This window comes from Notamacropus eugenii, chromosome 1 (genome assembly GCF_028372415.1).
Source record: "Notamacropus eugenii isolate mMacEug1 chromosome 1, mMacEug1.pri_v2, whole genome shotgun sequence".
Classification (NCBI taxonomy): domain Eukaryota; kingdom Metazoa; phylum Chordata; class Mammalia; order Diprotodontia; family Macropodidae; genus Notamacropus; species Notamacropus eugenii.
The window spans coordinates 679,579,043-679,604,684 of NC_092872.1; the positions used below are offsets into that span (position 1 = coordinate 679,579,043).

The 25,642-nt window shown below is 37.2% G+C and overlaps 1 protein-coding gene, 1 long non-coding RNA gene and 1 pseudogene across 2 annotated transcripts; 2 read left to right on the forward strand and 1 right to left on the reverse strand.

The window, feature by feature from the left end:
- Window positions 1-7,557: 7,557 nt before the first annotated feature.
- On the forward strand, window positions 7,558-20,714 carry LOC140521172 (uncharacterized). The gene is made up of 3 exons (XR_011972820.1): window positions 7,558-7,887; window positions 19,296-19,420; window positions 20,518-20,714. It is a non-coding gene; the product is annotated as an uncharacterized lncRNA (long non-coding RNA).
- Window positions 9,049-15,961, reverse strand: LOC140529935 (olfactory receptor 1f45-like; annotated as a pseudogene).
- Window positions 20,715-22,681: 1,967 nt separating the features above from the next.
- Window positions 22,682-23,623, forward strand: LOC140519574 (olfactory receptor 1f45-like). The gene has a single exon (XM_072632739.1). The coding sequence runs from the start codon at window positions 22,682-22,684 to the stop codon at window positions 23,621-23,623; it is 942 nt and encodes a 313-aa protein (XP_072488840.1).
- The last annotated feature ends 2,019 nt before the right edge of the window (window positions 23,624-25,642 follow it).

Here is a 25,642-nt window from a genome sequence, read left to right on the forward strand (position 1 = left end):
TATTAGTTGTTTTTTATTGTGTAAACTGGTGTCTTGCACATATATTGATTATTTTTAAATAAATAAATTTTTTTACATTGTCTCAATCTTTCTCCCCGCCCACATCTCTTCCCCAAGTCACTATTTTTCAAATATGTGCAGGTGCTTGTACAACTAATAGAACTCAAATAACTTTAAAGGTATTGTTAAGTTTCTAGTATTTGTCACAATACTATACATTTTCTCAGGGTAGCACCAATGTGATATTCATAACACCTATCACAGCCCTTAATATCTCAGCACAATTCTGAATTGTGAAATACCACAAACTCTCACATGGAAAGCAGAACCAAAACACTCAGACAGCCAGATTCATCACAGTAACAAAAATCTACATACAATAACAATGCAGAGAACAACCCCATTCCCCAAGCCTTCACCCTGCTAGGCTTCCCACAAACCAACTCCATTAAACAAATCACAAACAGGCCCTTTCACTCACACTAGCCAGCAGCCTGTATCCTTCCTAGCTCTGTCTGCTCTCAAGAATAACTTCCTCTCAGCTCTGTTCTAGCTCTGCCTCTTCCTGCTCCACCCTTCCTATTCCACCCATTCAGCAAACTCCTCCCGCCACAGGCACTGTATGACTTAGACTCATGTAACTCAGGCTTCCATGTGACCCAGGGAGACCACATGGATCTATTAGTGAATATGAAAGATCTTCTATTTAAATTGCCATGACACTCAGTCAACAATAATAGAACAGCAATCCCATGGGAACCCATAAAAATTTTTGACATTAAGAAGGGGACATCACAATAATCATCATCACTGCCATCATCACTTTCATCTTGGACATCATGATAGTTAGCATTTATATAATGCCTCCTATGTTCCTGGCACTGTACTAAGTACTTTACAAATATCTCATTAGATACTCACAAAAACTCTGTAAGGTAGATGCTATTATTATCACAATAATAATTGAGGAAACTGAAGCAAATAGACTTGTTCAAGATCACAAGCTAGGAAGTGTCTGAGGCTGGATTTGCACTCAATTTTTTATGACTCCAGGCCCATCATCATCATCATCATCATCATCATCATCATCATCATCATCATCATCATCATCATCACTGATGTCATCATCTTTATCATCCTCATTGTCATCATCATTTTGTTATTGTCATCATCATCATTATTATTATCATCAGGAACTACAGTCCCAATCCATAGATTATAAAACATGCCAAACAAGATGGGATCAGGGACAGTCCTACTAGCCTTTTTACTAGAAACTACTCTCCATGGTCACAAAATTATAGCTTTAGAGCTGAAGTGAACCTCAAAGATCATCTAGTCTGTAGTACCATAAACACAGAAATATGTGAGTACTCCTGGCACTTTGGCCATTTAAGAAGGAAATGGTCTAAAATAATTGGTTGAATAGTTTAAATATAAAAACTAATATTGTTAAACTTCATAATGCTTTTGAAAACATAACCAAACATTGATTGAATGCCTACAGAATATATTGTGCTATGAGAAGACTGAATTTTAAGACATTGTCCCTTTGCTCAGAAACTTTAAAATACACTTAGAAATAAATAGAATGTCCCAAAAATCAGTGTGGTTTTCATCTTTAATTAGTCCAAAACTGGACCAAGACTTTTGGGACACCTTATAATATATTTTGGAAATGTTTGATGATTTGAATTGAATTTGGAAAGTGAGATGTTGTATCAGTAATTATACTAGCAGCTCCTGTGGAGGTGTAAGAGCAATAACATCAGCATACAGGAGGGCTGCTAAGACAGGTTCTTGATCTGCTTTTCTAAAGGAAAGACACCTTCAAAGGAGTTAATAATCTTACTATAATTAAACAATGCAGAAAGATAATGATATAGAAGTAGAGAGAATTGAGTATTCAAGAAAGAATCCAAAAGACAGGGCTCCAACTGTCTAATCAAAGTAAACAATTTACATCCCCAGACCAGGGAGCACCAACATCTGGGTTCTCAAAGCCAGACCCTTTACTTACCCAGCATCTGGTCTGGAAATCACAAGGACATATTCTTCCCATGAGTGAGCCCTAAAGCAAAATTCCAACTTCCTAGAATATATAACAAAGACTGGTACCCTGATTGACTCAGAGCCAGAAGGCTTGAAACTGATGCAACTCAGCAGAGCTGTGAATTATCAGGGTTCAAAGGAGATTAATCCTTCAGATATTTACAATTTAGTCTGAGTGTGGGAAACTGAACTCCAAAAAGAAAACAACAAAAATCTGACATTGTTTGTGCTTACAGATATACGCATCAAAAGATAACTAAATAGGTATAAAACAAGTGGTAAAGACATCAAGGGAGTACACGTTCAGAGGCAAGAATAGATTATTGAAGGGGCTGTGGTCAGGAAAGGCTTCATGAAGAAGGTGGATCTGTGTTGAGATTTAGGGGTTGTGTAGAGTTTAAAGAGTAGCAGGACATAAATGAAGAAATGTGAAAAGGCTATAATATACATGACAATTTTTGGGAAGTGTAAAATAAATAATTTCATTAAAATCCCATTTTAATATCTAATGATAGCATGGAGGAGACCCTGGATTCTTGAAGCTTATGATATCATAGAGCAAGCGTTACTGGTCCTATTATACCAGAAAGTCTTCAAGCAGAGGCCTAGGAATAGAATGTAAGTCTATTCCTTCAGGACAAGCCTAGCTAAGTTCATAGAGGCTTCAGCAATAGAGGAATATAAAACCCAGAAAGACAAGTGAAATTCTCATAGGAAATTTATGGTCCTTGAATTGGACTATCAAGATTTTTAATTTGGAGGCTGAGACTATAATAATATTGATAATGATAACAGCCAGCATTTTTAAAGCACTTTTAAGTTTGACAAAGCACTTTGTATACATTATTTGATCTTATAATTGGATGTTCAGTGACTTCAGCAATAGAATTAAGTCCAGTGTCTATCACAGAGCCTTGTGCATTGTAGGTCCATAATAAATGTTTATTGAAACTGAGATGCAGGCAAAGAAAATTAGTGGTGTGCAAAGCCAACAGCAGGTAGTAGAACTCCAGATGCAGGAATGAGGTATTATTCCAGGTCTTGGGAACATCCAGGGGAACAAGGCAAGATACAAGTCCCAGAACAACAGTGGAATGGAAATGAAACAATGGTAAGGGCTCAGGGTTGGACAACTGTATGGAAACCCAATTTTTAGAGATCGGTGACAGAAGTTGATGACAGAGGACCAGTCTATGTTGGCAGTGAAACATTATTAAAAGGATAGGTGAATCTCTTGAAGTTGAGTACATGATGATAAAGGATGAAAGAGAGATAGAAAAACTACTCAATTCCTATTTTGATCCTTTTTTTTCTCTACCAAGGAAAGTGATCTTAAGACTGGGAAGGATAAAACATATTGAATTGGACATTGAAATGCAAGCTAGATAAGGACATGCTAAGGTTATTCTAGCTGACCTCTATGAGTTTGTCACCAGTCTTGAATAACTATCTCACAATATATGAAATAACTGGTGGGTATAATTTCTGACTCTGTCAATGATCTTTTACAAATACAAAAGAATGAGAAAGGTCTGAAGAAGAGCATATACCCCATTTTTCAAAGGGAGGCATTTAAATGATGGTCTAGGTTAGTGAGGTTGACTGTCATCAGTAGAAAAAAATACTAAAATGGATTATTAAAGGAACTTTTTCATAAGTGATTGAAAAGGAAAGCAGTGATTATGATGAGCTAGAGAGGGTACATCAAAGATAACGCATTGCCAGATGAACCTTGTTTATTTTGTTTTTTGGTCAGATTTTGCTAGATTTTGGGATAAGGGAAATGCCATATGCATAGTATGGATACATTTCTTAATGATTTTGACAAAGTCTCCTACAAGATCCCTTTGAGAAATATTATGTAATGGACTGGTTATGGATTTGTTATTAGGCAACCTGAATTTGAATCCAGGTACCTCCTCCTACTTGCTTTGCATACAAGTAAATTCAGTGAAAATTCTCTAAACATTTATGGTATATAAAGCACTGTTGTAGGTACTCAGTATATAAAATGAAAAGAAAAACAACCAATTTACCACAGTTTATACTTTTAAGGAGCTGATGAATAGGGCATATAGATAAGCATAAAACATATTTTATAGAAGTGAAAGGGGAGATCTAGACAAATGCCTAGCTGATTGTTTGAGAAGTGAAAAAACATTTTTTTTATCTGGGAAATAGGCAAACATTTGTGAAGGAAGTGGCCCTGAAGGTGGAATGTGACTGAAGAAGAAAACAATCTTTCCCAGTGGAAATGAATATATTATAGAGCCTAAGCTAATCCTTACTGCCTAAAGGCCAACCATGTTGCATTTTACATCTCCACAGGGTTCTCTGGAGATTTAAACTCTAGCCTTCACTAATGATTTTTCCTCAATTATGGGGCATCCCCTACACTTTCACCTTCTCTGGATCCTAAGCATAGAAGAAAGCTAGTGTGGTACTCTGGCAGTTTGAAAAAACAAAGCCTTTTCTGACTACCCATGTTATAGGGGGGTGGTATATGATGTTTTCTCCCAGAAGTTGGCACCCATATCTGAAATGATCTGGGTTAGCTGCAATACTCTGTTACAAATCAGGAATAAGTGTGTGTGGAAATGAATGTACAGAGGGCTGAATGAAACTGGAGGAGAGAGAATTACTCAGAATGGCATGTAGAAAGAAGGCAGATGAATGGAAAGAAATAAGGCTCCAAGGATGAGCTGTAAGCAGATTCTGGAGACCTTCAAATGCTAGTTAAAGAATTTGTATTTTATTTCCCATGTAGGTAAAGCTTATCCACTGAAGATTTTTTTTATTAAGGGATTAATATGCTTATTATTTGGAGCAGCAACCTCAAATATTCATGTGGACTATCTGTGTTGAACTTGTGGCAGGGCATTCTGAGCTTGTATTGGCCTGATTAGGCACAGTCAGACACAACGAAGCTTCATTTTATCATTTTGGTTGTCTTCAAGAATGAAGGACAACCATCAAACCCAACCAAAACCAAAATCAAAGTTATTGTTTTTTTTAAATTATTAATTAATTTATATGTTTTCAACATTCATTTGCATCAAATTTTGAGTTCCAAATTTTCTCCCCATTTCTCCCCTCCCCCTCCCCAAAACGCCAAGCATTCTAATTACCCCTATCACTAATCTGCCCTCTCTTCTAACATCCCTCCCTTCCTTTATCCCCATATTCTCTTTTGTCCTGTAGGGCAAGATAAATTTCTATACGCCATTACCTGTATTTATTATTTCCTAGTTGTATGCAAGAACAATACTCAACAGTTGATCCTAAAACTTTGAGTTCCAACTTCTCTTCTTCCCTCCCTCCCCACCCATCCCCATTGGGAAAGCAAGCAATTCAATATAGGCCATATCTGTGTAGTTTTGCAAATGACTTCCATAGTAGTTGTGCTGTGTAAGACTAACTATATGTCCCTTCATCCTATCCTGCCCCCCATTTCTTCTATCCTTTTTTTTGACCCTGTCCCTCCCCAAGAGTGTTGACTTCTAATTGCTCCCTCCTCCCATTGCCCTCCCTTCCATCACGCCACCCTGTTTATCCCTTTCTCCCCTACTTTTCTGTATTGTAAGATAGGTTTTCATACCAAAATGAGTGTGCATTTTATTCCTTCCTTGAGTCAAATGTGATGAGAGTAAGCTTCATGTTTTCTCTCTCACCTCCCCTCTTTTTCTCTCGAATGAAAAGTCTTTAACTTGCTTCTTTTATGAGAGATAATTTTCTCCATTTAATTTCTCCCTTTCTCCTCCCTTCTCTCTTCTCAATATATTCCTCTATCACCCCTTAATTTCATTTTTTTAGATATGATTCCATCCTATTCAACTCACCCTCTGCTGTGTGTGTGTGTGTGTGTGCATGTGTGTAATCCCACCAACTCCCTAGATACTGAAAAAAAGTTTCAAGGGTTACAAATATTGTCTTTCCATGTGGGAATGTAAATAGTTCAACTTTAGTAAATCCCTTATGATTTCTCTTTCCTGTTTACATTTTCATGCTTCTCTTGATTCTTGTGTTTGAAAGTCAAATTTTCTTTTCAGCTTTGGTCTTTTCATCAAGAATGCTTGAAAGTCCTGTATTTCATTGAATGACCATTTTTTTCCCTTAAAGTATTATACTCAGTTTTGCTGGGTAGGTGATTCTTGGTTTAGGCCTAGTTCCTTTGACTTCTGGAATATCCTGTTCCAAGCCCTTAGATCCCTTAATGTAGAAGTTGCTAGATCTTGTGTTATCCTGATTGTATTTCCACAATATTCAAATTGTTTCTTTCTAGCTGCTTGAAATATTTTCTCCTTGACCTGGGAACTCTGGAATTTGGCCACAATGTTCCTAAGAATTTCTCTTTTTGGATCTCTTTCAGGAGGTGATCAGTAGATTCTTTCAATACTTATTTTGTCCCCTGGTTCCAGAATATCAAGGCAGTTTTCCTTGATAAGTTCATGAAAGATGATGTCTAGGCTCTTTTTTTGATCATGGCTTTCAGGTAGTCCCATAATTTTTTAATTGTCTCTCCTGGATCTATTTTCCAGGTCAGTTGTTTTTCCAATGAGATATTTCACATTATCTTCCATTTTTTCATTCTTTTGGTTTTGTTTTGTGATTTCTTGGTTTCTTATAAAGTCATTAGCCTCCAGCTGTTCCATTCTGATTTTTGAAGAACTATTTTCTTCAGCGAACTTTTGAACCTCCTTTTCCATTTGGCTAATTCTGCTTTTGAAAGCATTCTTTTCCTCATTGGCTTTTTGAACCTCTTCTGTCAATTGAGTTAGCTTATTTTTAAAGGTATTTTCTTCAGCATTGTTTTATGATTTTCTTGCATCTCTCTCATTTCTCTTCCCAATTATTCCTTCACCTCTCTTACTTGATTTTCAAAATCCTTTTTGAGCTCTTCTATGGCCTGAGATGACTGAATATTTATTTTGGATGTTTGGGATACAGAAGCCTTGACTTTTATGTCTTTCCCTGATGGTAAGCATTGTTCTTCCTCATCTGAAAGGATGAGAGAAGATATCTGTTCACTAAAAAAGTAACCTTCTATAGTCTTATTTTTTTCCCCCTTTTTTTGGCATTTCCCCAACTAGTTACTTGACTTTTGGGTCCTTTGTCAAGAGTAGGGTATACTCTGGGGATCTGTAAGATCTCAGTTCCTCCAAGGTGGTACATTCAAGCGTGTCCACTGGTCTGGGAGCAAGTAGAAATTTTTGTGCCCAGAATCTGAGTAATAGTTTCCTTTTCACAACCACCTGGCCTCCAGTTCCTCCAAGACAGCACTGGGGGCTGAGATTCAGATAAGCTGCATGGGCAGGGCTGCCATTCAGTGTCAGATAAAGATCAGCTGCTCAAATCCCTCAGGCATATTAGATCGGAGCAGTGCCTCTACACAGGGCTGAGGTAAGAATCAGCAGCTCAGTGCCCCCAAGGGTTTGATGATCCAACAATGGATGCAGGCTGCTGTAGGGGCTGCTGTGGAAGCTGCTGCTGCCTGCCTGATGTGGCCACTACTGCCACCTGAGCCCAGAGCTATGGAATGGCCCTTCTCCCTTCTTGGCCAGCTGAAAAAACCCTGTCACTGACCTTTGGCGCCTGTGGGTTTAGGGATCTGGGAACTACTGCTACTGCGACTGGGGATTCTGCCCCCATGGCCTGCTCTTGTCCTCCTCCTAGAGCTGCGTTGTGTGGCCAAGGCTGGCCTGGGCTCCGCTCCGCATCCTGGTGTGACAGACTTTTCCCATCAGCCTTCCAGGTCACCCTGGCTGGAAATATCCTCCACTCTGTTGTTCTGTGGCTTCTTCTGCTCTAGAATTTGTCAAGAGTCTTTCTTTACAGGTATTTTATAGGCTGTGGGGGTAGAATTAGTATATGTGCATCTTTCTACTCTGCCGTCTTGGCTCTACTCCCCCCCCCCCCAAGTTATTGTTTAATTTTGCACTTAGAACTTCACTTAAAATGCAATATTTCCACTACATGTATACACAATGGGGGAGAAAACAACAGTTTGTGTGTAAGACACCATCAGGGTTCTACTGGATTGCAAGCTCAATATGAGTTAACAGTACCTCATAGGACCCTAAAACATTAATGGGATTGAAGCTTCATCAAAGTAAGACTAAAAGACAGGATTTTATGGACCAAAGTGAGAAACAGGCTAGAGAGACAGAGAATAACTAGGATAAGGGAATTTATTCTATTTTATCCTGATTAAATTACATTAGGAATATTGAGTTCTGAGTGCTAAATTTCTGGAAGATTAATGGCAAGCTGGACCAAGTCCTTGTGAGGGCAAAAGAAGTGAAAACTATGTCATATAGGGATTAGCCAAAGTAGGTAGGGATACTTGGCCTGAAGTAGAGAAAACATTGGTGTTGGATGATAGAAAACCACCATAATAGCTGTCTTGGAATCATTGAAGGCTAGTCAAAAGGCAAAGGCATATACTTTATTTTTCTTCATTTGAGAGGATGGAACTAGAAGTACTGCGTGGGAGTTACAAGGAAGAAAATTTTGACTCCAAAAAGGAGAAACTTCTCAACAATTGGAATTGTCAAAAAGTGGAATGTTTTGCCTTAAGAGATAATGAGTTCCTCATGCTTGTAAATCTTTATCTTAAGTTGGTATGACTATATACTGGGGATATGGTGGGGGGGATACCTATTCAAATATGTATCATTTAAAGGATATCTGAAGTCCCTTAACATTTGAGAATCCATGATTCAATCAGAACAAGGCAATACCACTCTTACTAGACTTGTGCTGTATAAGTTCAGAGCACTACCAGCATCAAGCCTGACTTGAAGTTGGCCTGACACTGTTCGGATATCAGAATCCTTATATTTTTCTTGCATAGATGCTAGATTGGGGTGACGTGGTCAGATCCTTCCATTTAGAGTTAATTAACCTTAATTTTAGGACAGAAAGGAGGCAAGAGGGTAAGGAGCTTGAGTAATTATTATAGGTTCAGCTAGATAACCTGTAAGATTTCTTTTAGATCTAAAAATCTGTAATTATAGAATCTTTCAAAAGATTTCTTTTTGTTTTTCCCAGAGCTCTTTTTATGTCTCTGTTTCTTAGATTGTAGATGAAAGGGTTGAGTATTCAAGTTACCACAGTGAAAATATCTGTGGTAGCCATGTCCTGGACTAAGTAGGAGGATGATGGGTATAGATCAATTTCCATGACAGCCCCATAAATAAGAGAGAGTGTGGTGAGATGAGTGCCACATGTGAACAGGTCTTTCTTTATCCCCTGAGTAGACGGGATCTTCACTACCTTGGAGAAGATGTAGATATAGGAGATAGTGATACTCATGAATGGAATCATGAAAACCATCCTGCCCACAGTGAATAACATCAAGTCATTGAGGTAGGTGTCAGAACAGAAAAGCTTCATGATGGAGTATGGATCACAGAAGAAGCGGGGAATGATGTTGTCAGCACAGAAGGATAATTGGACCTTTAGTAGGGTCAGCAAGTGGGCATGCAGGTGAATGATTACTCATGATACCATCACCAAAATGATGCAGAGTCTAGGGAACATGAGAATACTATAGTGGAGTAGGCAGCATATGGCCACATAGTGGTCATATGCTATAACTTGCAGAAGGAAACCATCCATGTTTATGAAAGTGATAAAGAAATATATCTGTACCATACACTCTATGTAAGAGATTGGTTTACTTCTCAATATGTGGTTCACCAGTGACTTGGGTATTGTGACTGATGAAAAGCAAATGTCTAAAAAAGAGAGATTGGATTTTCCTGTTCCTGGAGTCAAGATGATGTAGTGATCAGTAATTGCTATCTCCCTCCCATTGTTGACCTTGATGAGCCCAGAGAATATCTCTCCAGGAAAAACCCTGGAACAGTGGGAGAAGCAGAAGGGGTAAAGAGACTCTTAGCCTGTGAGGCTGGGAAGATCACTAAGGAGGATTCTACTTACTGTGGCCAGATGGACCAGTGCAGGGTCAGAGCTGTCCCAGACAGACCCACCTCAACAAACCAGGAGAAGATCCTATGCTCCAGAGGGGTGAAGCCAGCAACTCCCAACACCAGGATCTCAGGGGTGTTTCAGCACCCCAGGGGAATCAGGAAGATACTAGTGCAGTTGGGATCAACAACTGCTGAGCTTGCCTATGCTCTAGCTCAGCAGAAGAGACCTCAGGTGTCCAGATCACCCCTCCCCTGCACTTAACAAGCTAGCTCCAGGGTAACTGTGGGAAAACCCCAAAAGACCTCACCTGGCCTCTGCTTTCCAACACCAGCCAGCTCAGCACCAGGGAAGCTGCAGCATTTTAGCTTCTAGCTGAAAGAACCAGAGGCCACAACACACAAAGTCTCAAGTTTTAAGCACAAGAACAGTGGGACAGAGCTCCCTGTGCCACAGATGCAGAGATCTACCTTAAATGCAAGGAAAAAGGTTATTATCATGAGTAAGAAGCAAAGCAGAAAAGAAAAGATCATAGAATCTTTCTATGGGGGCAAGGACCAAAGCATAAATACCACAGAGGTCAGCATTGAGTCTGTACTCCCATTTGAAACTTCAGAAAGGAATATGAACTGGCCCGAAGCACAAAGAGCCTTCTTGGAAAAGCTCAGAAAGGATTTTAAAACCCAAATTAGAGAAATAGAAGAAATACTGACCAATGACTTTGAAAACATGGAAAAAGAAATAACAGAAGAATTTAAAAGGACAGTTAGACAAATGGAAAAGGAAGTACAAAAACTAACTGGAGAAAATAACTCCTTTAAAGGAATAATTGGACAGATGGAAAAAGAGAGGCAAAAGTTAACTGAAGAAAACAATTTGATAAAAAATAGAATTGGGCAAGTAGAATCTAACAAATCTATGAGACATCAAGAATTAGTCAAACAGAGTCTAAAGAATGGAAAGATAGAACAAAATGTAAAATATCTAATTAGATAAACAACTGACCTGCAAAATGGATCCAGGAGAGAAAAATCTAAGGATTGTTCGTGTACCAGAGAGACATGATGAACAAAAGAGCGCAGACAATATCTTCCATGAAATCATCAAGGAAAATTGCCTAGAAATGCTAGCCTCAGAGGGCAAAATAGTCATTGAAACAATCCACTGTTCACCTCCTGAAAGGGACTTGAAACTAAAAATATCAAGGAATATCGTTGCCAAATTCCAGAGCTATCAAGTGAAGGAGAAAATGCTGCAGGCAGCCAGAAAGAAACCATTCAAATATTGAGGAGCTACATTCAGGACCACACAGGACCTTGCAGCTTCTACATTAAAAGATCAAAGGAATTGGAATATGATATTCCATGAGGCAAAGGAGCTAGGGCTACAATAAGGACTAATTATCCAGCAAAGTTGAGCATAATATTTCAGGCAACAGATGGACACTCAATGAAATAAGGGAGTTCCAGACCTTCCTGATGAAAAGACCAGAACTCAACAGAAAATTCAATCTTCAAACACAGGTCTCAAGAGAGGCATGAAAAGGTAAACAGGGAAAAAAAAACTTGTTGCACAACATGGGCAAACTGTTTACATCCCTATAAGGGAAGATGTTACTTGCTAATCTTGAGAATTGTATATTTATTATGAAATATAAAAGGGATATACATAGATAGAGGGAGTGGGTATAAATTCAATGATGTGATGATAACAAATGTGATTTAAGGGTGAGAAGGGATTGTAATGGGAGATGTGAAAAGGAAGAAGCAGAAAAAAATAAATTCCATCACAGGAAGAGGCACAAAAACATATTACAGTAGAGACAAAGAAGGGAGGGAGAGGAGCATTGTTTGAGAGGTACTCTCATCTGATTGGATCCAAGAAGGATACAACATACTCAGTTAAGCACAGAAATACAATTAACTGTATAGGCAGTAGGTGGGGAAGGGGGAAAGAAAAGGGAGGGGAGGCTAAAAGCAGTATATGTTACATTTCAAAAAATTGACCACATAGGGCATAAAAACCTCCAAATTCAGTGCAAAAAGGCAGAGATAGTTAAGACATCCTTCTCAGATTATAATGCAATAAAAATGATATGTAATCAAAGCCCATGGAAGTATAAACCAAAAACTAATTGGAAACTACACAATCTAATCCTAAAGAATGAGTGGGTTAAACAACAAATTATAGAAACAATCAACAACTTCAATTCAAGAGAATGACAATAATGAGATAACCTACCAAGTCTTATGGGATACTGCAAAAGCAGTTCTTAGGGGAAATTTAATATCCTTGAATAAATAAAACTAAGAGTTGATTTTATGAAAAATCCAGGAAAACTGATAAACCTTTGGTCAATTTGATTAAAAAAAGAAAGAAGGAAACCAAATTACCAATGTCAAAAATGAAAAGGGTGAACTCACCTCCAGTGAGGAGGAAATTTAAACAATAATTAGAAATTGCTTTGTCCATAAACTCGACAATCTAAATGAGATGGATGATTATTTTAAAAGATATAAATTACCCAGATTAACAGAAGAGAAAATGGAATATTTAAATAACCTCATCTCAGAAAAAGAAATTGAACAAGCCATAAATGAAATCCTTAGGAAAATATCTCCAGAGTTGGGTGGATTCACAAGTGAATTCTATCAAACATTTAATGAACAGTTAATCCCTACATTAAATAGACTATTTGGGAGAAATGGGGAAGAAGGTGTCTTCCCAAATGCTTTTTATGATTCAAATATAGTTTTGATACCTAAACCAGGAAGAGGCAAAACAGAGAAAGAAAATTGTAGACTAATTTCTCCAATGAATACAGATGCGAAAATTTTAAATAAGATTTTAGCAAAAAGAATAGAGCAACTTATCACAAAAGTAATACATTATGATTAGGTAGGATTTGTACCAGAAACGCAGGGCTGCTTCAATATTAGGAAAAGTATTAGCACTTTTGATCATATCAACAGCAAATCTAACAGAAACCACATGATTATCTTAATAGATACAGAAAAAGCTTTTGACAAAATACAACACCCATTCCTATTGAAAACACTGGAGAAACTTTTCATAAAATGATAAGCAGTTTCTACCTAAAACCAAGGGTTATATGCAAATGGGGGAAGCTAGATGCATTTCCAGTAAGATCGAGGTGAAACAAGGATGTCCATTATCACCACTGTTGTTCAATATAGTATTAGAAATTCTAGCTGTAGCAATAAGAAGAGAAAAAGAAACTGAAGGAATTAGCACAGGCAAAGAACAAACTAAGTTATCACTCTTTGCAGCTGATATGATGGTATACTTAGAAAATCCCAGAGAAGCAAATAAAAACTACTTGAAATATCAATCAACTTCAGCAAAGTTGCAGGTTACCACATAAACCCACAAAAATCATCTGTATTCCTATATATTACTAACAAAGTCCAACAACAAGAGATAGAAAGATAAATCCCATTTAAATCTATGGTAGACACTATAAAATATTTGAGAGTCTACCTGCCAAAACAAACCCAGGTACTACATGAACAAAGTTGCAAAATATTTTTTGCACAAATAAAGTCAGATCTAAGTAAGTGGAAAAACATCAGCTGCTCATGTGTAAGCTGAGCTAATATAAAAAAATGACAATTCTACCTACATCAAGTCACTTGTTCAGTGCCATACCAATCAAACTACCAGATAATTGTTTTCTAGAGCTAGAAAAAATAATATCAAAATTCATCTGGAAGAACAAAAGGTCCCGAATATGAAGGGAACCAATGAAAACAAATGCTAGGGAGGTGGCCTAGTCCAACCAGATCTCAAATTGTGTTGTGAAGTAGCAATCATCAAAACTACTTGATACTGGCTAAGAAACAGAGGGGTAGACCAGTGGAATAGATTAGGTACTCAAGACAGAGTGGTCAATGAATATAGCAATCTACTGTTTGATAAACTCAAGGACCCTAGCTTCTGGGACGACAACTCACTGTTTGACAAAAATTGCTGGGAAAACTGGATAATAGTGTGACGTAAACTGGGCATGGACCAATGCCTGATACCATTCACAAAATAATGTCCAAATGGATAGCTGATCTAGGTATAAAGATTGATACTATATTTAAATTAGGGGCGTAAGGAATAGTGTATTTGTCAGATTTATGGAGAATGGAAAAATTTTTGACCAAACAAGAGATAGAAAACACTATGAAGTGCAAAATGAATAATTTTGATTACATTAAATTGAAAAGTTTTTGCACAAACAAACCCAATGCAACCAAGATTAGGAGGGAAGCAGAATACTGGGAAAGAATTTTTGCAACTATCGCCTGTGATAAAGGCCTCATTTCTAAAATATATAGAGAACTGAGTGAAATGTACAAGAACACAAGTCATTCCTTGATATACAATTGGTTAAAGGATATGAACTTGGAGTTTGCAGAGGAAGAAATTAAAGGTATCTATAATCATATGAAAAAATACTCTAAATCAGTATTGATTAAAGAGATGCACATCAATACAACTTTGAGGTACGACATCACAGCTATCAGATTGGGTAACATGACAAAACATGACAAAAGGAAGATGATAAATGCTGGAGAAGATGTGGGAGATTTGGAACACTAATTCATTGTTGGTGAAGCTGTGAGCTGATCCAAACATTCTGGAGAGCAAATTGGAACTAAACCCACAGGGCTACAAAAATGGGCATACCTTTTGACCTAGCAATATTGCTTCTTGGACTCTATCCCTAAGTGATCATAGATATAGGAAAGGGTCCCACCATGTACAAAAATATTTATAGCAACTCCCTTTGTGGTCGCCCAAAACTGGAAATCAAGGGATGCCTATCAATTGCTAAATGGCTGAACAAGTTGTGGCATATGAATGTAATAGAATACTATTGTGGTATGAGAAACAATGAACAGAAAGACTTCAGAGAGGCCTGGAAAGAATTTAAATCAACTAATGGTGTGTGAATGGAGCAGAACCACGAGAACTTTATATACAGCAGCAGGCACAGTGTGCTGGGAATTTTTCTGGTACACTTAGTGCTTCAAAATTTCCCATGGACTCTTGAGGCAAAGCACTTTCTGCATCCCAAGAAAGAACTATGAAATTGGATCACGGAATGAAACAGACCATTTTCTTTTGTGTTATGTTATGTTTTGATTTGTTTTATGGTTTCTTCCATTCTTTTTAATTTTCTGTGCAACAGATATTTTACAGGGTTTTATGTGTAGAACCTATATAAGATTGTATGCCTTGTCAGGGACGGAGTTGGGAAGGAGAGGAAAAAAAATCTAAGATATATAGAAGTGATTATTTAACACTGAAATCAAATCAAATAATTTAGTTTAAAAAAAGAAAATTATTGTGGTGACAAGGAAGACCAAAGACTCACTAAGAAAAAGACAACAAAGTCAAAGCTCCTATATACAAACACTATAAGAAAAATATGAATTGGTATCAGGGCACAGAAAAGCTCTAAAAGGATTTTGAAAATCAAATAATAGAATTACAGGAACATTTGTAAAGAGTATTGAGAGTGAAGCAAGAAAATCATGACAAATGAATCAATAATTTGGTAAAGGAATCGTAAAACACAATATTCAAGAAAATAATACTTTAAAAAATAGAATAGACCAAATGGGAAAGGAGGTACAAAAATCCAACGAAAAGAAGGATGCCTTAAACGGTGGAACTGGACCAATGAAAGAGTCCCAAAAGTTCACTGAAAAAAATAATTCTTTAAAAATTAGAATTGAGAAAATGGAAGCTAATTACTTTAAGAGAAATCAAGAAACAACAAAACAAAAACAAAATAATTAAAAAATAGAAAACAATGTGAAATATCGTATTTGCAATACAACTGACCTGGAAAATAGATCCAGGAGAGATAATTTAATAATGATTGTCCTACCTGAAAGTCATGGTCTTTTTAAAAAGGAGTCTAGAAATCACCTTTCAAGTAATTATCAAGGAAATCCATCCTGATATTCTAGAACCAGAGGGTAAAATAGAAATTTAAAGAATCCACCAATCACTTCCTGAAAGAGATCCTAAAATGAAAACTATCAGGAATATCATAGTCAAATTCCAGAGTTCCCAGATCAATAAGAAAATGTTGAAGCAAAAAAGTAAATAATTCAAGTATTGGGGAGCCACAACCAGGATAACACAAGATTTAACAGCTTCTACATTAAAGAATTGAAGGTGTTGATATATGATATTCCGGAGGACAAAAGAGCTAGGTTTACAACCTAGAATCACCTACTCAGCAAAACTGAGTCTAATCCTTCAGGGGAAAAATGATTATTCAAGAAATAGAGGACATGTAAGCATTCTTGACGAAAAGATCCGAGTTGAATAGAAAATTTAATTTTCAAATACAAGATGCAAGAGAAGCATTGAAAAGGTAAACAGAAAAGGGAAATCATAAGGGACTAATAACTTTAAACTGTTTACATTCTTAGATGGAAAGATCACTTGTAACTCATTTGTAGCTCATATGACCTTCCCCATTATTAGGGTACTTAGGAGTATATATAGACAGAGGGCAGAGGTGTGAGTTCTATGTGAAGGGATGGCATCTAAAAATAAAATTAAGAGATGAAAGAGGAATATAACGGGAGGAAGTTAAAAGGAGAGATCGAATAGAGTAAATTACTTCAAATAGAAGAGGCAATAAAAAGTTTCTATAGTAGAAGAAAATAGGGAAAAGGTGAGCAGGAATAAGTGAACCTTACTGCCAGAATTGATTCAAAGAAGGAATAACATACACACTCAACTGGGTATTGAAATATCTTACCCTACCAGAAAGTAGGAGGGGAAGGTAATGGTGGTAGGGGGGATGATAAAAGGGAAGGCAAACTGGGGAACTTGATATTTAGAGAAAAACGCTTTTGAGAAGAGACAGAGGGAAAAAGAGAAAAGAGAATGAACAGGAGGGGAATAAGATGGAGGGAAATAGTAACTGTCAAAAAAATTTGGGTGGCATGGAGTCAAGATGGCAGAGTAAATGCAGGGAATTCCAGAGCTCTCGCTGCAAACCAAGCCAAATACTTGTACAAAATGACTGTAAATGAATTCTGGAGCTGCAGAACCCACAGAATGGTCCAGTAAAGGATGTCTCCAGCCCATCGCAGCCAGAAAGGTCAACAGGAAGCCTCTATCACACCACACTGGGAGTAGAGAGAATTCCAGTGTGTGCCCACCAGCAGAGATGGGACCTAAGCAGGCCTAGGGGGACTAAATCTGCACCTGTGGTGATTTCTAGACTTCATGACACCAAAATACAGAGAAGAAATTGGAAGATCAGTGGAAAAAACTTGTGGGACCTGTGTGAGAGAGTAGAATGGTCTAGCCCAAGCCCCAGGGTAGTGGAGGGTGTCAAGGAGCTTCTGGAAGCCACAGCAGCAGCAGGGGCAGAGGCAGTGATGCTTTCTGCAACTCTATCTAGGTCCATGGATTGTGGGGAGATTGAACGGCTGACAGTACATCCCTCCACCCTCACTGGAAGTAGAGAACTGGCAAGGAAGACCAAAATATACAAACAGAAGACGACAAAGTCAAAGCTCCTACATTGAAAGCCTCCAAGAAAAATATGAATTGTTCTTAGGCCATGGAAGAGCTCAAAAATGATTTTGAAAATCAAATAAGAGAAGCAGAGGAAACATTGGAAGGAGAAATGTGAGTGATACAAGAAAATCACTAAAAATGACTCAACTGCTTGACAAAGGGGACCAAAAAATATTGAACAAAATAAAACCTTAAAAAATAGCCTAATGCAAATGGCAAAAAAGATCCAAAAAGTCAATGAGGAAAAGAATGCCATGAAAAGCAGAAATGACCAGATGGAAAAGGTGGTCCAAAAACTCAATGAAGAAAATAATTCCTTAAAGTTGAGAATGGAGCAGATGTAATCTAATGACTTTATCAAAAATCAAGAAGTTATAAAACAAAACTAAATAATTAAAAAAATAGTAGACAATGTGAAATATCTCAATGAAAAACACAACTGACCTGGGAAATAGATCCAGGAGAGACAATGTAAAAATAGTTGTACTACCTAAAAACATAATCAATAAAAGGAACCTAGACATCATCCTGTCTCAAGTCTTGAATTCTCTTACCTCAGCCCACAATTACATTTGCCCAAGTATTTTTCCTAATTATTACCATGTGTCAGCTATACCTCAGGGAAAATATGATCCCAAAGTGTTTTGAATTCTGATTGTGTTATCTGATACAGGAGTATCCTCCTCTTCACAGTAGACAACATGACAGGATGAAGGAGAGTGAAAACTTGAGGATGATATAGAGTCTGAAGGCCCAAGTGACTAGAAAGATGGTGGTGCTCACAAAAGAAAGCTCAAAAGATGGAAAGTTTTGGTTGGAAAGATACTGAGTTCTGTTTTGAACATAATGAATTTCAGATGGCTGCTCTGCACTGGTCAAACTATAGCCCCATCTGAAGTATAGTGCTAATTCTGGAAACCATTCTGTAAGCTTATTGACAAGAAGAAAGTAATGTGGATGTTCAGGAGGCTTCAAACCATGCCATATTAGGATTCGTTGAAGGAGTACAGTTTTTTACCTTCTGCAAATAAGAATTTGTGGAAACATAAGAAATGTCTTCAAATATCTGAAAGCCTGATATATGGAGTAAAGTTTAGAATTATTCTGTGTAACTAAAATGGAATTTATAGAAAAGCAAATTTTTAATTAATTTAAGAAAGAAGTTCCTTACAATTTGAGCTATTTGAAAATGGAATGTATTGCTTGAGAAAGTAGTGAATTCCCTGTCATTGGCTACATCCAAAAAGAGACTGACCACTTGTCAGGAATCTTTTTGATGGAATTTATACATCTTATAAGGATAAATGGGAAGCAGGATAGATGATCTGTAAGATAATTTCTAAATCCAAGATTAATATAATCAGAGAAGGAATTAGAAATAGAATTCTAAATTATGAAGGGACCCTACAGATCATCTAACTCAATCCCCTCTTTCTTGAAAAAAAAACTCAGATTCTAAGAGGGACAGTGTCTTTCCAAAGTGATAGTGAGTGGCCAAGTCAGGCCTAGAGTTCTAGTCACTTCCTTATATCAACATGAAAACCACAGGAAAGATGGATATAGCTGGAATATTATTCTACATTTATTGTTAACAAAGAGCTATGGGTATAAAATCTCAGAGGTTTATGAAATTGGTAAATATTCCCACTACAACCCCAAGATAGAATCCATTGGGACAGAAGAATCAGTTCCACCCTATCTTGTCCATTGACCAGTAGTCCCTGTTTCTATCTCATCTCTTGCAGGAAGAATTTCTCTGAGTGCTCAACTTTTGGCTGGCTTTGAATTTTCCATTACCTGGAGGAAAGAAGTAGGAGTAACAGAGCCAGGGCTTTAAGTTACAGAGCCTGAGGTCTTACACACCATCCAGGTAAGACCTAGGGAACCAGAAGCCAGAGCACTGCCATCAAAGACATGCATGCAAACACACACACATAACTCAGGTTTAGACAGAAAAATATATAATAAGCATAACTATGAACAGATATACACATACAGTTCCCTGTTCCAATCCAGATCAATGACTATAAGAAATTATAGCCCAGGAAATCCTAACCTGCCTCTTATCCTGTTAAGGATAGGACATAATTTAAAGCAGAGAATAGAAGAATCATGATTAGATCAGTGGCTCAGCTGCTATTTGGTGAAAACTAGGCTAGACTGTGGTCCTTGACAGAGAATCCTAGGACTGAGAGCTGATAGGAACTTTCAACATCATCTAGTCCTAAACTTTCAATCTAAAGAAACTGAAGACCAAGTGAGAAGAACTTGACTAGCCTAAGGCCATGTAGGTAGTTAGAGTTGGTATCAAGACCAGGTTTTCTAGATCCAAATTAAATGGTCTGCCCATTAAAATAAAAAAGGAATGTCTCATACTATGTCTAGGGAGAGATCACAGAAATTTTCCATTTCTGTTTTAAGGAAAGTCTAGATTTTTCTGCCTGGAATTTGAAACTAATCAACAGACCCCACTTTTACCTTTGTTGCTATATTCCTCATTCTTCCTCTAATATCCACCTTTCATTCTAGGTTGGCTGTTTTCATTTTCCCTTCCTCATTACTTTGTGTTTTTCTGCTTACAAAACTTGGTGTACCCTCTATCCTTCTGTCCAAACTGTTATTCTCCTCCCCTGATAACTCTATACTACTACATATCAAGGCCAACCCAAAGTCCTGTCTCTCATCAATCCAATCTACACGGAATTTTCCCTTTCTTAATTCCTGTAGCGTGTGTTCTTTAGTCTTCCCAAGGAACTCTTGAACTCTAAGTTCCCTCCCTGTTCTAATATTCTATGAGTCTGTAGCCCTAAAATTCTCTACATTTTAAGAGCAGCATGGAAAATTAAGTTTATTCTGATTGGAATTTATTGGAATTGGAAATTATTAAGAGTATTTATATCCTCCACAGAGAAGTATGCTACATAACTTTCTCTTTCCTTTTTTTTTTTTACTACTGTATTATGGAAGATGTCATTCTGAAGTAGCTGAATCTTGTGAAGACTGAGAGAGTGGGAAAAAAACAGTTGCAGGCAGGGATCTTTAAGATGAACTACCTAAAGCCAGCAAATATGAAAATCTATAAGGAAACTCTGATGTGGATTCACCATAGGACTGGGCACAAACCATCTTGAAATCTTAGAGGAATGTAGCAGCCTCCAAAGGAAATTTGGGTGAGTATGGAAAGAGTATTCATATCTAAGGATATTGAATTGAAACAAAATTAGGTTATAAGATCATAAGATTCAGATCTTACATCATATATTTAGAATTGATTGAAACTCTAGAGATCATTTAGTACAACTCCTTCATTTTAAAAATCAGGATCTGAGGCACAGAGAGACTGAGTGATTTTCTTGAAGTCACTCAAATATTACATGGTAAATAGTAAAGATTTGAGCCTATGTCACCAAGCTACAAATCTAGCTGTCTTTACTATGTCATAGAGTTTTAGCTGATAAAATACCTAGGGTTCATATTTAAAAAGCATTTTAAGGTGATTGTTCAAAATAACACTGTTAGCTAAATAATACAGGTAATATTAACCCCATATGTTACAAACTGAGGTTCATGGAGACTAAGAGACTTACTCAAGGTCATAGAGTAAACAAACTGTAATGCTTATTATATAAAAAATTAAAATCTCAGTCTACTGATTCAAAAGTCAGTATCTTCTCTATATGCCTCACTGTTCTTCTACTGTATTGATTGCTTAATTTAATAAAAATAGAAGGATTAAATTTTATTTAGTATGTTAACTTTTCAAAAACTCTATAAAATAATTTATCAAGTTGGTATGTTGGGCTGCTTTAATAGAGTTATAATGTTAAAATAAAAAAACAGCAGTGTAAAATCAATAGTTATGAACTGAACGTCACCTAAAGATCTGCCTTGTAGATTACATCCATGGAACTGAAGCAAATACCACCGATAAAGTTTATCTGTCTATATTTAGCTATATCTACCTACCTATCTGTCTGTTATCTCTCTTTGAACCTCTGCTTATGATTTCATCACTTCATGAAATTTACAGAATAGAAAATATCTTTGTCAGTGCAGATTTCGCTTGGTTTTTCACTTCTATAACATATTCTTAGACATTCACTAACCATAATTCCAGAGAACTGGCAAATCAGCATGTTGCCCATCTCCTGACAAAATGGTGATATAACCAGGATACAGAATGATGCATATGTTTTGGACATACCCACATGAAAATTTGTTTTGCTTGATTGTACATTTGTTACAAGAGTTTTCTTTCTCTTTTTTTTCAGTGATTTCACTGTAATGGAAGAGGAAGAAAAAATATTAATTGAAACAAATAAAATGCAATTTAAAATAAAATGAAACATGTTGGAAAAGGACACTTATAGTCTTGCAGAGTTACCTGAGGGTACACTAAAAGGTTAAGTACCTATGGCTACACAGGTAGTATGTATGAGAGATTGGACTTAAGAAATCTAGGGCTTCCTGGCTCCAAGGAAGACTCTCACTACCAATAATAGCTTGCATGAATTTCAAGAAAAGTTCTTAATAGTGGAGTGTAGAAGTGTGAATGAGGATGAGAGTGACACAAAATTTCCACTCATCATAGGAATGTCACAAATGTATGTCCTTTATGAACATTGTTGTTGTTGTGTTGTTGTGCTCGTCCTTCGTTTCCACAGAAGACTATGCCATCAGAGAAATGATGACGTGACTTGCACTTTACTTTGTTTTGAGTGAGGGAGGGTTGTGCAAGATCACCATCCTCACTTCTCCTCTGGAATCAGTGACCAAGTATTCATCAGAATGACTGGAGATGACCCAGGAGAAAGACATTGTAAAGTCTGTTCACAATACCAGTTGCTAAGTGAGGTCCTTATTTGTTTCTCCATGTAGAACAACTTATCTTATTTCTTTCTTTATTGCCTTTCAGTCAGTTCTGGATCCATAACCAAATCCTCACTTCCCTGACAGAAGTATTTGACCATTAGTCTAAAAGATTAGACTAATTTTACATTTAAAATACTAGCAAATGAAGAAACATCTGATATTTGGAGGCATTCAAGAAAAGTAATTCCTAATGAAGAATGTAACTATTAAAACTCTCTCATTCTTTGTTGATGGAGCTATATTTTTTTCTTTGGCAGATATGAACAGAGAAAACCAAACCATTATCTCTGAATTCCTTCTCCTGGGGCTCTCCAGCCAGCCAGAACAACAACAAATTCTCTTCTGGCTATTTCTGTGTATATATCTTGTCACTGTGATTGGGAACATGCTCATCATGCTAGCCATTGGTTTAGATGCCCGACTCCACTCACCCATGTACTTCTTCCTGGCCAACCTCTCTTCTGTTGACATTTGCTTTTCATCAGTTACAATCCCCAAGATTTTGGTAAACCGCATAATGAGAAGCAACTCTGTCTCTTATGTGGAATGCATGATGCAGATATATTTTGTAATTACTTTTGGAAACATGGATGGGTTTCTTCTGATGGTAATGGCTTATGACCGCTACCTGGCCATTTGTCGTCCACTGCACTACACCACAGTCATGCGCCCAGCCCTTTGCATCCTTCTGGTGGCCATATCCTGGATCATCACTATTCTGCATGCCCTCTTACACACCCTACTAATGGCTCAATTGTCCTTCTGTGCTGACAACACCATTTCCCACTTCTTCTGTGATCCCTATGCAATTCGAAAGCTCTCCTGTTCAGACACCTACTTGAGTGATTTGATGGTCTTCGTTGTTGGTGGGATGTTTTTTGTTATACCATTCACATGCATTGGTATCTCTTCTGTCTTCATATTCTCCAATGTGATGAAGATCCCCTCTACCCAAGGAATACAGAAAGCCCTGTCCACATGTGGTTCCCACCTCACTGTGGTTTCTCTCTTCTATGGGTCCATAATGGGGATCTATCTGCGCCCCTCATCCTCATTCTCAGCTGCGGGCCCAGTGGCAACAGTTATCTTTACTGTGATTACCCCCATGCTTAACCCCTTTATCTATAGCCTGAGAAATCAGGACATGAAGATAGCTCTGCGGAGACTGATTCTTCCAAAAGTGATTTTGCAAATGCCTTAGAATCATAGAACTCAATTTCCTTCAAGAAACATTTAGTATCAATCAAAGTGTTTATTAAGCATTCATTCTATATCAAGTCCTGCAAAAGGACTTGGGGCAACAAGGGACTGAGGCAACGAAAAGAGTAATAAATCCCACCATCCACTCGAGAAGCTTACATTCTATTGGAGAAAACAAATGTACATATATTAATAGATATAAAATATATACAAAATAAGTACAAATTAATTTCATGCGGCGTTAGAACATGGCATTAGAACTTAGATTCTGGAAAGAGATTAAGTAAAGATGGCATCTGAGCTGAGTTTTAAAGAAAATTTTTCTAAGATATTTCTATATTAAGATATTTCTAAGATTTTCTAAGATAAGATATCTAGAATACAATATTTTACAAAACTTCTGTTTACTCTGAAGATGAATTATTATGTCAGACCTTACTTCGTATTAAAGTAAGTGATGCAGAGATGAGGAGGCATGGAGGATGACTAGTGCAAAAACACAGAGATGAAAAATGGATTAACATGTATGGGGAAAACATGTTTGTTTGCAATGTAAGGAGTGAAGCGGACTAGTGGGCAGTATGCCCATTGTGGAAAAACAGGTGGGAGTGATTTTACAATGAATTTTAAATACCAAAGAATGAAATTTGTCCTGGAGCAAGTGTTGCAAATCTTTTTTTAGCATCATGGTGAAGCCTATAAATCCCTTTCCAGAACAAATTTAGTAAATACATTAAATGTATAGGATCACAAAGGAATTAATTGTGGGAAGGGTATCAAATATATACAAATATGTGTTATATTTGTATATGGGTTTATACATATGTATTTTATTGTTCGCAAAGCTCAAATGCCTTTCGAAGAGGGAGTTGAAAAGCACTAGAAATTTTTGTAAAAGGGAGTGCAATGGTCAAAGCTGTGCTTTAGTAATATACCTTTGGCACTTGTTTGGGAAGATGGGTTGGAGACACAGGAGACTTGAGGTAGGAAGACCTTCTAGGTGAGTATTGAAAAAGTTCTGATCAACTTCAGTGGTAGCAATATTAGTAGAGAAATGGCAGTGGATGTTAGGGATACGATGGAGGTAAAATCAGTAACATATGGTAACAAATTGGATATAGAGTTGGTAAGGTACAAGAAAAAATAAACGATGACACCAAGGTTGCAAATGTGAATAAGTGAAGTGATGGTAATGCCCTCAAATGATGTCAGTTAGTCAACAAATATTTATTAAATGCTTACTACATTCCATGTGCTCTGCTAAGTGTTGAGAATACAAACAAAAATAAAAGATAGTCACTTCTCTCAAGGAGCACACAATCTAACAGGAGACATACCTTTCAAACTACTATGTACAAACAAGCTATATTAAAGTTAATTTAGAAATAATGAAGAAAGGGAAAGCAATACAAATTAGAAAGGTAAGATAATGCTTCCTATAAAACGTGAGATTTTAGTTGAAACGTGAAGGAAGCCAGGGAAGCTGAAGCCAGAGATTTCAGAGATGTTTCGGAGGAGATGGGGTTCTGCTTTAGAATGTGCTGTTTGAGATTCATATCTTCACATGCCTTTGTGTATGCTCTTGGTCTACCCGGGCATCACCTGCACCACAGTGCCCAGAGGTCTTCATGCCCTAATGATAGGACATGCAGGCTACTTAACCCTGGTTTTTATTCTGATTGCAGGCACAGTGGACAGCAATATTTTAGCTATGCCTGTCCCAGTGAAGCTTCAGCAGGGCTGAAAGGTCAGGAGGGGTAAAAAGATAGTGGCTGTGCAGTGTAAATGGGGAAGATTTTAGATTCAGAATAAATATTTCACATTTTTGGAAGTGTGAGGTTTGAATAACTACATCATATAAAGAGATCAACAAAGAACCAGACTGCACTCATACTTTTGCCCTTAGCTACTCATCTGCATAAGACCTTGAAGGTCTTTCATTTATATTTGCAATGTCTAGGAAATATAACTGAATTGAGATTTATCACCATAAGCCAAGTTTGAGTACCTTAGTGAAAAA